General features: G+C 43.3%; 1 protein-coding gene across 1 annotated transcript in view; it reads left to right on the plus strand.

Moving 5' to 3' along the window:
- Positions 1–13699, plus strand: part of LANCL2 (LanC like glutathione S-transferase 2) — a 53141-nt gene extending 39442 nt beyond the window's left edge. The window contains exons 7-9 of the mRNA XM_080819127.1: positions 6260–6436; positions 6720–6792; positions 11141–13699. Of these exons, the coding sequence (XP_080675253.1) occupies positions 6260–6436; positions 6720–6792; positions 11141–11244 (354 nt within the window). The 3' untranslated portion in view covers positions 11245–13699. The remainder of the gene's footprint in view (positions 1–6259; positions 6437–6719; positions 6793–11140) is intronic.
- Positions 13700–15512: the final 1813 nt, after the last annotated feature.

Below are 15512 nucleotides of genomic sequence, written 5' to 3' on the forward strand. Positions count from 1 at the left end.
AATAGGCAGTACCTTTACTGATTAATTCTGGTAGTCTCAAGATAATATTTGGGTATAATATTAGGAATATATTTGATTTCTCTCCTAGACTAAGAATTAACCTTATAAGTTGAAAGCAAACAATGTTGCTTTTTTTTTAGTTGTCTTTAAGTGTGTTTTCATAGTATTTTATTACATAGAAGTTGAAATTACAAACAGCTTACTGTGTCCTGCAATATTTAAGTTTTTTAGCATTTTTTTGAAAACTAATACACATTTAAAGAAAAAAAATGTTTTCAAGCAAGTTTTTTAGAAGACTATACCACATTTTATTTTACTTTTTAAATTTCTTATTTGAGAGCGCCTGGGTGGCTCAGTCGGTTAAGCGTCAGCCTTCAGCTCAGGTCATGATCCCGAGGTCCTGGGATCGAGTCCCACATCAGGCTCCCTGCTCAGCGGCGAGTCTGCTTCTCCCTTTCCCTCTGCCCCACTCCCCCTCAGACTCTCTCTCTCAAATAAATAAATAAAATCTTAATTTCTTTTCTTTGTAGTTGACACACAGTGTTGTATTACTTCGTACAACATAGTGATGTCACATTTTATACATTATGCTCTCTCACCACAAGTGTAGCTACCATCTGTCACCATGTGATGCTATTACAGTATCATTGACTGTATTCCCTATGCCAGGCCTTTTATTCGTGTGACGATTCATTCCACCATTGGAAGCCTGTTAGCTCCCACTCCGCTTCACCCATTTTGCCAGTCCCCCCACAACCATAAGTTTGTTCTCTGTATTTACAGGTATGAGTCTGCTTTTTGTTTGTTTATTTTTCTTTTTTAGATTCCACATGAGTGAAATCTTATGATATTCACCTTTCTCAGTCTGACTTATTTCACTTGGCATAATACCCTCTTGGTCCATCCATTTTATACCAAATGGCATGATCTCCTCCTTTTTTATGGCTGAGTAATAGACACACACACACACACACACATACACGCACACACACATCTTATCCATTTGTCTATCAGTGCACATCCAGGTTGCTTCCATATCTTAGTTATTATAAATAATGTTGCAGTAAACAGAAGAGCATAATCTTTTTGAATTAGTGTTTTTGTTCTCTTCGGGTAAATACCCAGTAGTAGAATTAATGGGTCCTATGTTATCTCTAGTTTTAAATTTTTGAGGGATCTCCATAGTGTTTTCTACAGTGGCCGAACCAATTTACGTTGCCATCAATAGTGCACCAGGGTTTCTTTTCCTCCCTGTCTTCTCTAACACTTGTGATTTCTTGTCTTTTTGATTTTAGCCATTCCGACAGTGTGAGATGATACCTCATTATGATTTTGATTTGTACTTCCCTGTTGATTAGTGACATTGAATATCTTTTCATTGTCTGTTGGCCATCTGCACGTCTTCTTTGCAAAAATGTCTAGTCAGGTCCTCTGCCCTGCCCAATTTTGTAATTGCATTGTAAGCAGTACTTCTTCTGTAATTTTATCTTTTTAATGCATCTTTATTTGTAATATTTGATGTTGGAGGTTGTTCATATACCAAGGTATATAATAGTAACCATAATAATTGATTAGTGTTTTGGCATAAACTCTTTAGTTTTAATAGATAAAATCAGTGAAGCAGAATTCATATTTCTACCTAGAAATAACAAAAGAACTAGTCCCCGAATCAGTTTTATTTTCTCTTTGTGGCTAACCATAATAATTTAGAAAAATTGTGGGAAATCTTTCATGATATTGGCTAATTTTTCTGAATTTTTTAGTCCTCCTACAACAGTAATACCTAAAATATTCAAATATAAAAGTCAGATATGAGCATTTAAGAAAATAACTCAGAAAGTTATGATTTTAAAAAGCTCAGTGAAATATACTCTTTGGAAATGAAAGTTATGATTAAAAAAAGCACAGTGAAATATACTCTTTGGAAATAAGAACTTAATGATTCATCTTAACACAACCTCAGTCTTTAAAATAAAATTCTGTTCAAATCATTGCCTCCCTTTTTTAGAGCTTTAGAGACTGTTGCAACTTCAGTGACACAGAGATAAGTCTACAGTTTTATAATTGTCCAACCCTAATGAGTATATTGTGAACAAACAAGGACCCTTTGATATTCAAAACAGATGTATGACTTTGATAAAAAGTGGAACCTTTTGTTTGTCAGACTCCTTTCTCTCTTTCACATTAAAGAGGATAAGCAGTCCAGGTGGCCTGCTGGTGGCTTCTGGGGGTCTCCCCCGTCCCCACCCGAGCCAGTAGTAAGCAGGTAATCAGGAGCCCCGACATCCAGCGGGGCCATCATCCTGAGGAGGCCCATTTCTCCTGGCGCTGTCGCCTGTCCCTGCCGTCTGCTTCTAGCATTGCTGGTCACGTGGGGAGCAATGCCGCAGGTGGCCCAGAACCCCTGCTGCCTGTCCGGCTTCAGCTCAGAGTATCATTTGAACGTCTGGCCCTGCCTTGCTTACTCTGAAACAGAAAGTTCTCTCTTCTCTTAAGCGTAGAGCAAAGACATGAAGATCCTACACTTAGTCACTAAAACTTGATTTTGTCCATTTACATCAAGATTCTCAAACATGAAGAAGGCGAGGAATATCTGAATCTTTGGGAGCAGAAGGCATCAGGGGTAATCTGGAAAGGCAGGTGTAATATAGTTTTACAATACAAGTGAACTGTCCAAATTGTGTTTGGCCAGGGCAGAGGGTGGTGGGGGCAGAGACAGGGCGGCGGGTGGGACGGATGGAAACGCAGAGCTAGAGAAGTCAGCTCGAGGCCCCATTTTCTCTCGCGTTATTGTTAACTCAGATTCAGAGCATCTGCATTCGCTGAAGTGCTCTCAGAATTAGGAAGTGCTTACATTTTATATAAGTTTTCAACATTTTCTCTTAGTGGCATGTGATCCTGAAAGTTCTTCGAGAACGCTTATGGAAGCATAAGGTTTTCAAGTATTTGAAAAAAAATTAATATCCTTCACAGATAAAACTATAAGCTGAATCTAGTTTCATTTAATTTGTTTTCCCTTCCTAGAAATGTTAATCATGTGTGTAGTTGGGTGTCCTCTACTTTGTATGAACATATATTGTTAAGTTGAAATTATAGAGTATTCTAGATGATCCTTGAAAAATGTCAGGGTTTTAATAATATTCTATGCTATATTAGGAATTATAGGAATTGCACATGATTTTCTAGCAGATTACATTTCTGGACCCTATAGCTGGAAGCTGTTTTGCTGAGCAGTTCTTGATTATCTGACAATAGATTACAGGCAATGGTAACAAATTCTACCTTCTAACTACACAGATGGGCCCTCCGGTGTTAGCATTTGTGTGGATTCAGCCACTATCAACAAATGCTAACATTGGTCCAATGAAAATTGTACTTGGAAAGGTATTTACGAATATGCTGCCCAGGAAAACCATATAAGTCATACCACAGTGAGATTAATACACCCTCGATTCTGTAAAGTATGAAACCATCCCGCCTTCCCCACTCCTACCTGTGTCCCTCTGCTGGAAACCCCACATCAGAGTCGTATTAGAAATGCTCTCTGATGGCCGGCTGTTGAGCATACATCGAACATGCCTTCATGTAAACAGTGTTCCAGAAGCTCATTTGCAAGTTGATTATTTGAAACATGGACTATCTTGGGGTGCCCGTCAGAATCAGCTGGAGGGATCCCTTCAAACTGCACTTTCTTTCCTTCTTCCTCGACTGTGAGACCTTCCTAAGCTTAAGCATCACTTACATAAATCTACCTCACTTCATCTGTTTGTTTTCCAGTTGTTTCTAGTTTTTTACTCTTTTACAAATAAACTGCTATGAACATTCTTGTACGGGTCTTTTTGTAGATGCACATTTCCATTCTTTTGGGGGCAATACCTATGAGTCACATTGCTGGATCAAAGTAACTGTAAGAAACTGCCAGACCTTTTCACAGAGTGAGAGTGTTGTTCCTTTTACATTCCATCAACAACATAAGAGAATTCACATATTTGGCAACACTTGGTATTGAAAGGCTTTTTAATTACATTCTGGCAGATATTTCCTTGTAGTTTTTAATGGATGGCAATTTTGCCTGTGTTCTGGCTCATTTATGTATCTTCCTTTGTTGAATGTCCGTTCATTCCTTTTACCCACATTGTTTTATTCTTTATCTTGTTATTATTGAGTTGTAAGGATTCTTCATATGCTCTGGTTACAAGTCCTTTTCAGATAGATGTTTTGGAAATAATTTTGTAGTTGGCCTGATCATGATGTTTGTGATATCTTTTGATGAATAGAGTTTTTAATTCTGATAAAGTCTATGTATTACCAAGTTTTTTATGATAATTTCTTTCTGTATCTTGTCTAAGAAATTGTTAACCTAAAAAATAAAAGTCAGTTATTTTACCAGGCAAAATGGGCCTATTCAAGAATAGTGGAGAATTACATTTTAGGATATGCAAGCTATAACAGAACTGTAGGCAAGTCAAACAGACAAGGGAGATGAACGTTATTTTATGGAGAAGGAGGAGGAAGGGGGGAGAGGTTGTTTCGAATGTAAGTCCACTGGACAAAAGCGGGAGTTCAGGGTGATGGCGGTTTCTCATTGGCTGAGTTGCAGGGCTAGTCAATTTCTTGTAGGAGACGCGGTGATCTCCTGTTGGGGCCTATAATTGATGATTCTTTCCTCTTTCCTGTTTCCTCTTCTGTTGGGGTCTGTAATTGACAAGTCTTCCTGGAATTGAGTAGAGTGGCAGGTTTTCCTTCTAACCTCCTGACCCCCCACTTCAGTGAGTTTTCGCTTTTTTTTTTTTTAAAGATTTTATTTATTTATCTGACAGACAAAGATCACAAGCAGGCAGAGAGGCAGGCAGAGAGAGAGGAGAAAGCAGGCTCCCAGCTGAGCAGAGAGCCCGATGCGGGGCTCGATCCCAGGACCCTGGGATCATGACCTGGGCCGAAGGCAGAGGCTTTAACCGGCTGAGCCACCCAGGCACCCCGCTTTTTTTTTTTTTTTTAAGATTTTATTTATTTATTTGACAGAGATCACAGGTAGGCAGAGAGGCAGGCAGAGAGAGAGGAAAGGAAGCAGGCTCCCTGCTGAGCAGAGAGCCCGATGCGGGGTTGGATCCCAGGACCCTGGGATCATGACCTGAGCCGAAGGCAGAGGCTTTAACCCACTGAGCCACCCAGGTGCCCCAGTTTTCGCTTTTTTAATGGTTACCGATTTTACTTAGCCCCGGGTTATACAGATAGCATTCTTCCCTGCCTGCGCGGACTGAGATTTGGAACTATGAGCTATCTTAAGTTTTATATATTACATGTATATTTCGCATATTAGGCTTGTATATGTGACAGAAGAAGAGAGAGTCTTTTTTTTAAGCATCAGGATGTCTGATTGTCCCTACATTGTTTATTGGAAAGACTTTTCTTTTCCCCCATTTGATTGATTTGGTGTCATTAATACTCATAACAAGCCACTGAGATGAAGACCTTATATCCTTTCATAGCTGGGAAAACTGAGACATAAGAGGTTGAGCGGCTCGTCTAGGGCCAGGCCACGCAGTTAAAAAGGTGACAGAGCTGAGATTCAGACGCAGGGCATTGTGACCCCAGCTGTGACCCCAGTGTCACCCCTCAGCTGCTCTCAGGAGTCGGAGTCTTGCTTCTGACCCTGGTGAATAGATCCCACATGAGGAATAGTGAGTGAAATGCACATGTGCCTCTCCTTCCCCTTGGACCCTCTGCAGACACGGATTCACGTCGTTCTTCTTGGGTTTTTTTTGAGGTCACTGCTAATCAGTCACCGGTAGATGAATCCTGTTTGCTCCCCCAAGGAGAGCGTCTCTGATGACGCTTTTGCCTCTAATTCATTTACACGCGCATGGACTGAGCTAAGCAGGGGGAGATACTGATGACAGGTTCTAAGGGCAGGACTAGAGAAACAAAATAAATGAACTGTGGGGAGAAAGAGAAGAAAATGTAAAAGGGAATTGGAGGAGGCACAAACAGCTCCCTCCCGCGGGGGCTTTTGTCTTCGCTGAGCTCATTTGTCTCTTTCCATACAAACCACTCAGATTACGTCTACAAAGCCGTGAACCAGGAGGACGAGGGGAGGAGACTTTGGGTGGATTAAGACTGTGAGGCGCGGTATGTGGTGTTGCTGGTGGCGTTTGCTCTACCCCCAGAGCCGTGTCAGGTTTCCTAATGTGTCATCGACTAAGCAGAACGGGAAACTAGAAACATCTTTTTAACACCGCTTTGCCTTTTCACGGCCCAGGTCTTTAAGGAGGAGAAGTACTTGAAGGACGCCATGGAGTGTAGTGACGTCATTTGGCAGCGAGGCTTGCTTCGGAAGGGCTACGGGATCTGCCATGGGACCGCCGGCAACGGCTACTCGTTCCTGTCCCTGTACCATCTCACGCAGGATAAAAAGTACCTCTACCGAGCTTGCAAAGTAAGGAGGCTTTATTCAGACGGCTTTTGAATACTCCAAGAGCCTGCACAAAATCCAAAAATACAGCTTCTCCCCTTCCCTTAGCCCATCTCTCGCAACTCTGTGGTCTCCCCTGTTTCTCCTACCCCCCCCGCCACCGTACCCCTGGCCGAGCTGGGCCGTGTTGACCGCTCTCTGTTGCCCGAGAATCCTCTTCCTTGAGTTCCTGGTGAATTCATGCGGTGTCTTACTTGCTGCCTTTCCGCCGAGTGAAATCTCTGCTCTTAAATATGTTTCCTCCTAGTTTGCCGAGTGGTGTCTAGACTATGGAGCACACGGGTGCCGCATTCCCGACCGGCCCTATTCTCTCTTTGAAGGTAAGAGCGAGCAGGAAACGCCAGGTTTAAATATGTGGGTGAGTGAGTTTGGTGCTTCTGCCTCTCTCTGCACTGGCTCTGTGACATTTGCTCCTAACTCGAGTAATAACTCCACAGCCATAAAATAACTGTGAACAATGTAATTTATTGCTGAAAATTATATTGAGTCTCTCTGCCTTACCTAATTCATGTACCCGTGAATATTTAGATATTTCTAAATCTTTTGTGAAAAATATGTGCAGACGAGATAGAGTGTTTACTGCTCAGTAATAGAAGAAATAATAAGTTTACTCCTCTCCATATTGTCTGTAACATTGTGTATACAATATTGATCTAGTTACAGGAAACTGGTTACTTAAATGTGTTTAATTATTTCAGGTATATAAAGAAGTATAAATAATTGATCTTAGTGGTATGAAAGTATTAGTAGTTGGAAAAAATGATAGCCTACTGAAGAAAGTTCTGAAAAACGAGCAAAGACAGGAAATGAACAAACACAGTAAGTCTGTTGCAAAGCACCATGTATAGAGTATAATTCAGGGAAACAAAACAGAAGCCCTACAGAGAGGACTCATACATTTTTTGTATTTGTATTCTGTGTGTGTGTGTGTGTGTGTGTGTGTGTGTGTGTGTGAGAGAGAGAGAGAGAGAGAGAGAGGGAGGGAGGGAGAGAAAGAGAGAGAATTAGATAATTCTAACTGTAATGCAAGCCACAGAAATCAAAGGGCAAAGGCTGAATGGTATTAGGATAAATTGTTGATAACTCTTAATTACTTTAGAGCTACATTTTATACTACTTCAGAAGGAATAAATGATTGAATATTTTTAAAAAATCAAACAATAGATGGTGTTGAATTTTGTCAAATGCTTTTTTCTGCATCAATTGATATAATTTTTTTTTCCTTTTGAATTTATTAACATTGTGGATTACATTGGCTGATTTTCAAATTGTCAGGCGGCCTTGCATCTCTGGGGTAAACCTCACTTGGTCTTATATCTTGCTGAAGTGTATTTGCTAATATTTTGCTGAGGACTTTTGCATCTATATTCATGAGGAATTTGGCCTAGAGTCTTCCCTTGTTGTACTATCTTTGTCTGCTTTGGTATCAAAGTAATACCAACCTAATAAGTGGTATCCTTTGCTCTCCTGTTTTCCGGAACAGATAATATATTAATTGGTGTTAAATGTTTGGTAGAATTCTCCAGTGAAACCTCGGAGTAGAGATTTGGGCGGGGATAGTTTTAAAACTATAAGTTCAGTTTGTTTAATAGTTTATCAGTTTATCAACAGTGTCAATAGTATCAAGTTACCAATTTCATATCTGGTAGGTTTCAGTCGTTTGTGTTTCTGAGACATTGCTCTATTTCACCTGCGCTGTGAAGCTGGTGTGTGTCAGGTTGATGTGTGTAAAGCTAGTGCCCCTCTCTTTCCCTTCTGATGTCTGAATTGTCTGTGGTGGTTGGCCCTATTCTGTTTCTGCTCTTGGTTATATTTCTTAATCATATATTAGAAATATAAGCAGAAAACAGAGCACTTGCTATTATCTTTCGCAGAATAATATCCTTTTAACATTCAGAGCCATCATAATGAAAAAAAATAATTCTCACGAAAAAATGTCAGTCTTTTACATCATAAAAATGCAGCGTTTTTGCATCAGCTATTAACAGAGTTAATACCCGAACTCTCAGTGGAGTTCATTCAAGTTTATTAACGGCAGCTCGAAAGCCTGACTAGGTCAAACATACCATTTCCCAAAGGCTGGGAAGTTAGACTCATCTGCTCCCCGTGCCTCACAAGTGCCGGCAGTCGGCTCGAAGTAGATCCTTGTGGGATGGGTGGAGAGTAGTTCTAGTGCCTTTGTGGAGGCGACTAGGCTGAAAGGGTCGCTGACACCTCTAACCCCTTCTGGAGCTTTCCGGGGCCCAGGTGCTGCGACTCACTGAGTCGGCTGCCTCACCCCACCAAACAGGAAAACAAAGGTCATTCCAGCATGGACCACTCTAGGGTGTCAGTGGTCATCTTTTTCTAATGGGTTCTTTTTTTTTAAGATTTTATTTATTTGACAGAGATCACAAGAAGGCAGAGAGGCAGGCAGAGAGAGAGGAGTAAGCAGGCTCCCTGCTGAGCAGAGAGCCCAACTCAGGGCTCGATCCCAGGACCCTGAGATCATGACCTGAGCCGAAGGCAGAGGCTTTAACCCACTGAGCCACCCAGGCGCCCCTTTCTAATGGGTTCTAATAAGTCAGTGTTTTTCAGATTTCTTGGGCTACTGGAACCCTTTCTTCAAACAAAAACTTACAGGGTTATTCTGAGAACAACCAAAATGTAGGAAAACAGCTAATGACACACACAAAATATGAATGAATTGCAAAATCATCGAGGAAAGAAGCCACACAGAATAGGCTGTATACTGTGGGATTCCATTCAAAGGACATTCTCAAACAGGCCAAGCTAATCCGTGCTGGCGATGGCGGCTGGGTGGGCAAGAGAGGGACAGACCGGAACTCCCAGGGGCAGGTGATGGAAGGGTTCCCTGTCTCTTGATAGGAGTTTGGTTTACACGGGTGTATGCATTTGTCGGAACTCAGAGGAGTCCGCTGAGGACTTGTGTGTTTTGTTGTATATGAATTTTATATCAAAAGGAAAGCTATAGACAAAAATCCAGTAAGGGAGGAAATGTTCTGATTGAAGAGTTGTATTTGCTAATATTTTGCTGAGGACTTTTGCATCTATATTCATGAGGAATTTGGCCTAGAGTTTTCTCTTTTTGTACTATCTTTGTCTGCTTTGGTATCAAAGTAATACCGACCTAATAAACGGTATTGAGAACTATCCTTTGCTCTTCTGTTTTCTGGGACAGTTAATGTATTAATTGGTGTTAACTGTTTGGTAGAATTCTCCAGTGAAACCTTGGAGTAGAGATTTGGGCGGGGGTAGTTTTAAAACTCTAAGTTCAGTTTGTTTAATAGTTTAAGAAGGGGCCTAGAGGCTGGGGCCAGCCAGCTAGCAGGCTACCTTGCCCACCCTCCTGTAGATCAATTTAAAACCTGATCTTGGTGCAGACCACGGTGATTTGCAGTAATTTTGATGAAAACAAAGTTCGTTTTATTTTTTTTTTTTTTAAGACTATTTGAGAGAGCAGGAGCAGGACGAGGGGCAGAGACAAGGAGGCTCTCCCCTGAGCATAGAGCTTGACACGGGGCTCAGTCCCAGGACCCTGAGATCATGACCTGAGCTGAAGTCAGCTGCTTAACCCACTGAGCCACCCAGGGGCCCAAAAACAAAGTTTATTTTAAATTGGCATTTGTGTGTGTGTGTGTGTGTGTGAGAGAGAGAGAGAGAGAGAGAGAATAATGGAATATTTATTCAACCACAAAAAAGAATGAAATCGGGGCACCTGGGTGGCTCAGTGGGTTAAGCCTCTGCCTTCAGCTCAGGTCATGGTCTCAGGGTCCTAGGATCAAGCCCCACATCATCCTCTGCTCAGTGGGGAGCCTGCTTCTCCCTCTTTCTCTGCCTGCCTCTATGCCTACCTGTGATCTCTCTTTCTCTGTCAAATAAATAAATAAAATCTTAAAAAAAAAAAAAAAGAATGAAATCTTGCCATACTGCGGTAAATGGAGAAGGTCAAAGTACCACTTTCCAAAGCAAACCAAATCAGTCAGAGAAGGATCCCGTATGATTTCACTCATATGTGGAATTTAAGAAACAAAACCAAGGGAAAAAAAGACAAACCAAGAAACAGACTCTTAACTACAGAGAACAAACTGAAGGTTACCAGAGGGGAGGTGGGCAGGGCAGGGGCTGGACAGGGGAAGGGGATGAAGAAGACCCAGGATGAGCGCAGAGTAATGTACAGAAGTATTGACTCACTCAGTGGTACACCTGAAGCTAATGTAGGATGTTAACTCTACTGGAATTAAAATTTAAAGTTTTAAAAATTAAAGTGGCATTCCTAAAACTTAAAGGAGATAAAAAAAAATGCAACCTTTTGTTTGGACTCAGAATAAAGCTCTGAGAGAGGAAGTTTTATAGTTGAAATAGTACCATAGCAGCACCGTAGCTTTGTAGGAAGCCATTCCATGAGATCATCTTAAAGTTTCAAGATACGAGATTAAAGCCCAGAACCTAATTTAAAAAAAAAAAAAGGAAGAAAACTGGTGTTATCTGCTGGGTGCTAATGTAAGGATTTCTTTGTTTTGTATTTGTTTATGAAGTCATCGGTAAAGTCCTCAGCACCTTTTCCATCATCTCCATAGTCCCTGGTAAAGGAAATGATTAAAGGTCACCTGGTTTCAGACACTCCCTAATGGCCTCTAATGAAAGGACCCACGTTGTACATTGCAGGCATGGCCGGCGCGATTCACTTCCTCTCCGACATCCTGGCACCAGAGGCCTCCCGGTTTCCGGCATTTGAACTTGCCCCTTCGCAGAGGAACACAAAGATGTAGAGAGACTACTAAGACACCTGTTTGGACCAAAAGCCAGATGGCTTAGTGCCTGCCACAGAACCAACTATGAATCCTGACGATGGCAAGAAAAGGAGAGAGAGAGAAGCAAACACCTTCACGGGCCCCCTTTGTTGCAGAGACCCTCAAGTTAGAGCATGAATGACAGAAACCGTCCCATCAGCGTTTTGTAACAGTGTTCCCCTCCCCGGTGTAAAATACGAATTCTTCACATCTGGCCTTCTGTAGCATTTGCATGTTTCTTGGTGTGTGTTGTGTGTAGGTGTTAAGTTGCTCCAGACAGGAAGCCCTGTTCTTTCCGAGAGCCCGAGCCGACCGCGGGCGAGAGGACGGCGGCAGCCACTTCTCTGTACATAGTATTTCAAGGGAGGTGTCTTCTGTGTTGACAAGCAGGAATGGTCAGGTGGTGTCCCTCTTACGGATCAGAAAGCTTCTCTGAGGTGACATCCTAGTGATACTTTGTCAGCACTTTCTGTGAGTACCTTTCAGACAAGCATGAGGGGAAGACCAGTCCGAAGACTGAAATTAACAGGACAGATGGGGGGGGGTGCTGGAATGGTTGGGGGGTAGGGGTTGAGCCTTTGCACAAGCTAGCTGAATGCTCCCCCTTTGTGTTCTGTGTTCACCCTTAGTGTTTTTAAGAAGCCAGAGGGCATGCACGGCAGCTCTACTGGGGCTCTCTGTTCTCAGCAGAAGCTCCGGGCACGAGTGTGGCGTTCCAGAGGCTCCTTTCAACCCCGTCCAAAGCAGCCAGTGCCCTGGGCAGTGGACTTCGTGATCCCAGAAAATAGTCAAGGGAAGCCTTTTCGTGAGCATAATGTAAATCAAGTAGGAGTGACTAAGCCCTGGCAGTTCTAGATTTGGTTTACGTTATTAAAACAGACGACACCTCAATTTTATCAGCATCATAACCTATTATAAGTTCAGTGGATACAGTTCCAGGTGGTGATAAGCAGATACTCATCTGTTCCCATGTCCTTGCAATTGAGCTTACTTCGAAATTTGGTAAGCTACTGCAGTATAAATTTGGGAGGAATACAGTCATTTTTTGGCCTACTTTTGGGTGATTGAAATCTCACATTTGATGAAATATATTAAGTGAAAAAGGACTAGTGTGCATTTATACATATGGGAAACATAATCTAACCAAGAAAATTGTGGTACTATTTGACCTGTTTTATCTAAAAAGAAAAAATGGACATTAATTGGATGAGCATATTTTCAATAATTCTTTCGGATTTCAGTTTTTAGAAGAGTTTTGTCATCACCACACCAGTGGCCTAGGCCTTTCCCCGTACTTGTCCTGTTGGGAGCTAAGGCATGGGTCATAAAAGCCTAGACAGGCTTCTCGGCTGGTCGGCTGCTTGCCTGCAGGAGTCGGCCTGATCCCTCGTCGGCCCCGTTCCCTCTCCTTTCATAAAGGAGCATGTGACCTTCATTTCCTAAATGAAGCCTCATGGATCCCTTCATCGCAGACTCCGTTCCTAAGTCGTGACCGTCCTCTCCCAGGTTAGGTTGATGGCTTCCGTGGGTATAAATTCTCATGGTTACAGTGGAACCAACTTCCCGGGCCGGCCCAGTGCTTCTCGGGCCGCCGAGCGCCCCCTTCCTAGTCAGGCTCTGCGGTCCTGAACCCGCCGAGGGAGACGGTTTGGCAGGAGCGCGCCCCGATGACACGGCCGAGCCCGACAGCCCTGCTCGCTCCCTCCCCACCCGCCGCCTCCCAACCTCACATGGGAGCTCAGGAGGTCTTGCCTGCCTCCTCAAAGCTTTGCCCAAACTTAATTCCTCAGGCGAAGCCAGTGGGACTGCCCAGGGGTTGCCCCCAGACACCTGCAGCCCGTCCTGCCTCAGCGAGGGGGAGCACGTGGAAGCCCTGATTCGGGGCGCGGGTCTCCAGACCGGAAGCAGGAAGGGTGACTCACGCACCCGGGCGTCTCCCCAGGTACGAGAAGTCAGTGCTAAGCTTCTTTCCGACTGAGGGAAAGACAAGATATTTATGGAGCAAATGGAGCTTTTATTTATGGGTTTTCCTTCTTTAGTCAGACGGGTTGACACCTTCCTGCTTACCCGCTGGAAGGGAACAGCTGTGCAGTGCGCGGACTGCGCTATCCCCCTTCCTGGCACCTGTCACGTAGCTGCTGCCGAAGGGACAGATCCCGGATCAGTCCCCGAAGGCAGAGGCGAAGGGGCACCCACTTCAAGCAACAGAGCACTTCCGGAAGCCAGTTCAGCCGTTCTTAAAAGCGTTTGAATTCAGATCTCAGAACATCTCCCAGTGATCTCTTGATTTGTTTGTGATCTCCAAGATGTGTCTAAATTTAAAAACTATGTGTATGCGCAATACCATTTTAAATTTTGAAAGAAAAAAAAAGCTGATGGCCACAAAACGTGTGTGGGGTTCTTTGGTTTTGTTAGTAAAGACCGTTTTGCGATGACGACTTGTGGGCTCTTCATTTGTTTCAACCTCTGTCTGCATGTGACAGGGGAGTTGGCTAGGAGTATGGGTCACCGTTCTGAAGATCTCACTCTTAAACTTGCACATGTGGCAATGGCCCACATCACAATTTACTGAATAATTCAGTTGAACGGTAACGGAAGGTGTCTACACACGCGTTCTGTTTTTTATCCCAAGGCTCCATGAAAGCTGGACAATGATGGTAAGAGCATCTCACTGCACTCACTGTCCTTAATGGTGACAAATGGTGACAACGCTGCTGGAGGCGGGCACTGTTATGCCTGTTTTACAAGTGAGAAAGCTGACAGCCTTGCCCGGGATTAGCACTAGAATGGAGGACAGGTAGGTTTCCAACAGACCCACACAATTTTGCCATTGGTCATCCTCTGACTTGCACCCAATGCCCCTTCCCCGAGGTGCCCCCTACAGAAAGTACGAATTGAAACCTGGGGGAGGCTGGCTTTTCAAACCATTTCTTGAAGTTATCAAATGCTGTATCCGCTGTTGGGAACTAAAAGGGGGATAAAGAACAAGGCCTGCTTTTCTGGCCTCAGGGAGCCCTGAGTCTCTCCAGTAGTGGGAAGGAGGACCCCCCTCCCTCTTGGCACCTGCACTAAATGTTCTGAGACCGTGCGTGCCTGAAAGATGCCTTGGTTCTGCTCTGGCACACAAGTCACATGGTTTATAGAATTCTGGACTGGAAATCACTTTTCTGGTGAAATCTCAAGGCATTGCTGCACTCTCTTTTAGCTTCCAGTGCTACCTCTGAGAAATTCATAGCCACTGTGATCCTTGTTTCTCTCTGTGTGCATGTAATTATTTTGCAAGCTACAGATCTCTTCTCTATATGACAATGAGCCAGTCATGGACTCTTGGTAAGTCCTTCCAGCTTCCCTGGAAACTTGTGTCTTTCAATTCTAGGACTTAACTTACTTCTTAATGTTTTTCCCCCTTTGATGTCCTTGTCTTTTTCTTGAACACCTGTTATTTGGGTGTTAAATCCCCATGATGGACCCTGTTTTTTTCTCTCTTCACATCCCCTTGTCTTTTTGCTTTACTTTCCAAGAGATTTCAACTCTATTTCCCAGTCCTTCTATTGAGTGTTTCCTTTCCTTATGTCCAGGGGTTTGTCTTGTTGTTAGGGACCTTTTATATATATTGTCTTCTCTTTTCTTGGCTGCAGTATCTTATCTCTCGGAGGATGTTAACTTATTCAACAAGTAGTCAACAAGAGCTCATTCAACACCAGTCACACTATTCTAGGCCCCTGGAATCCAACAGCGAACAAAGCAAAGATGCTTACCTTGTAGAGTTTGCAGTATAGCCGGGAGAAACAGGGAACATAAATAAGCAAGTTGTCTCGTGTTAAGGTAATAATATGGAGAAAAGATAAAGCAGAAAAAAAGGGACTGATGGTGGTGGAGAGACGAGAGACTGTGACATCTGAGCCAAGACATGAAGAAAGTGGAGAGATCGGCCGGATGAATGCGGAAGAGCAGCCAGGCAGAAAGCAGACCAGTGAAAAGGCCGTGGGGTGGAGCCTGCCACTTACGTTCATGGAAAAGAAAGAAACCCCGGCTGGGACGGAGTGAATGATTCAGGAGGAGAGTGATGAGGACAGAGGAAGACTAGGCCTGGAAGGCCGTTCTCAGGAACTTGTCTCTCACTCTCGGGGATGTGGAGGGCCGCTGGAGAGTTCTGAGCAAAGGAAGGATGTTATCTGTTCTGTGTTTTAAAGGGATCATGTGGGAGAATGTAGGGTAGCAGCGGGGAAATCCGAAGGCTAGTCCAA

Source organism: Martes martes, assembly GCF_963455335.1.
Source record: "Martes martes genome assembly, chromosome: 11".
Classification (NCBI taxonomy): Eukaryota; Metazoa; Chordata; class Mammalia; order Carnivora; family Mustelidae; genus Martes; species Martes martes.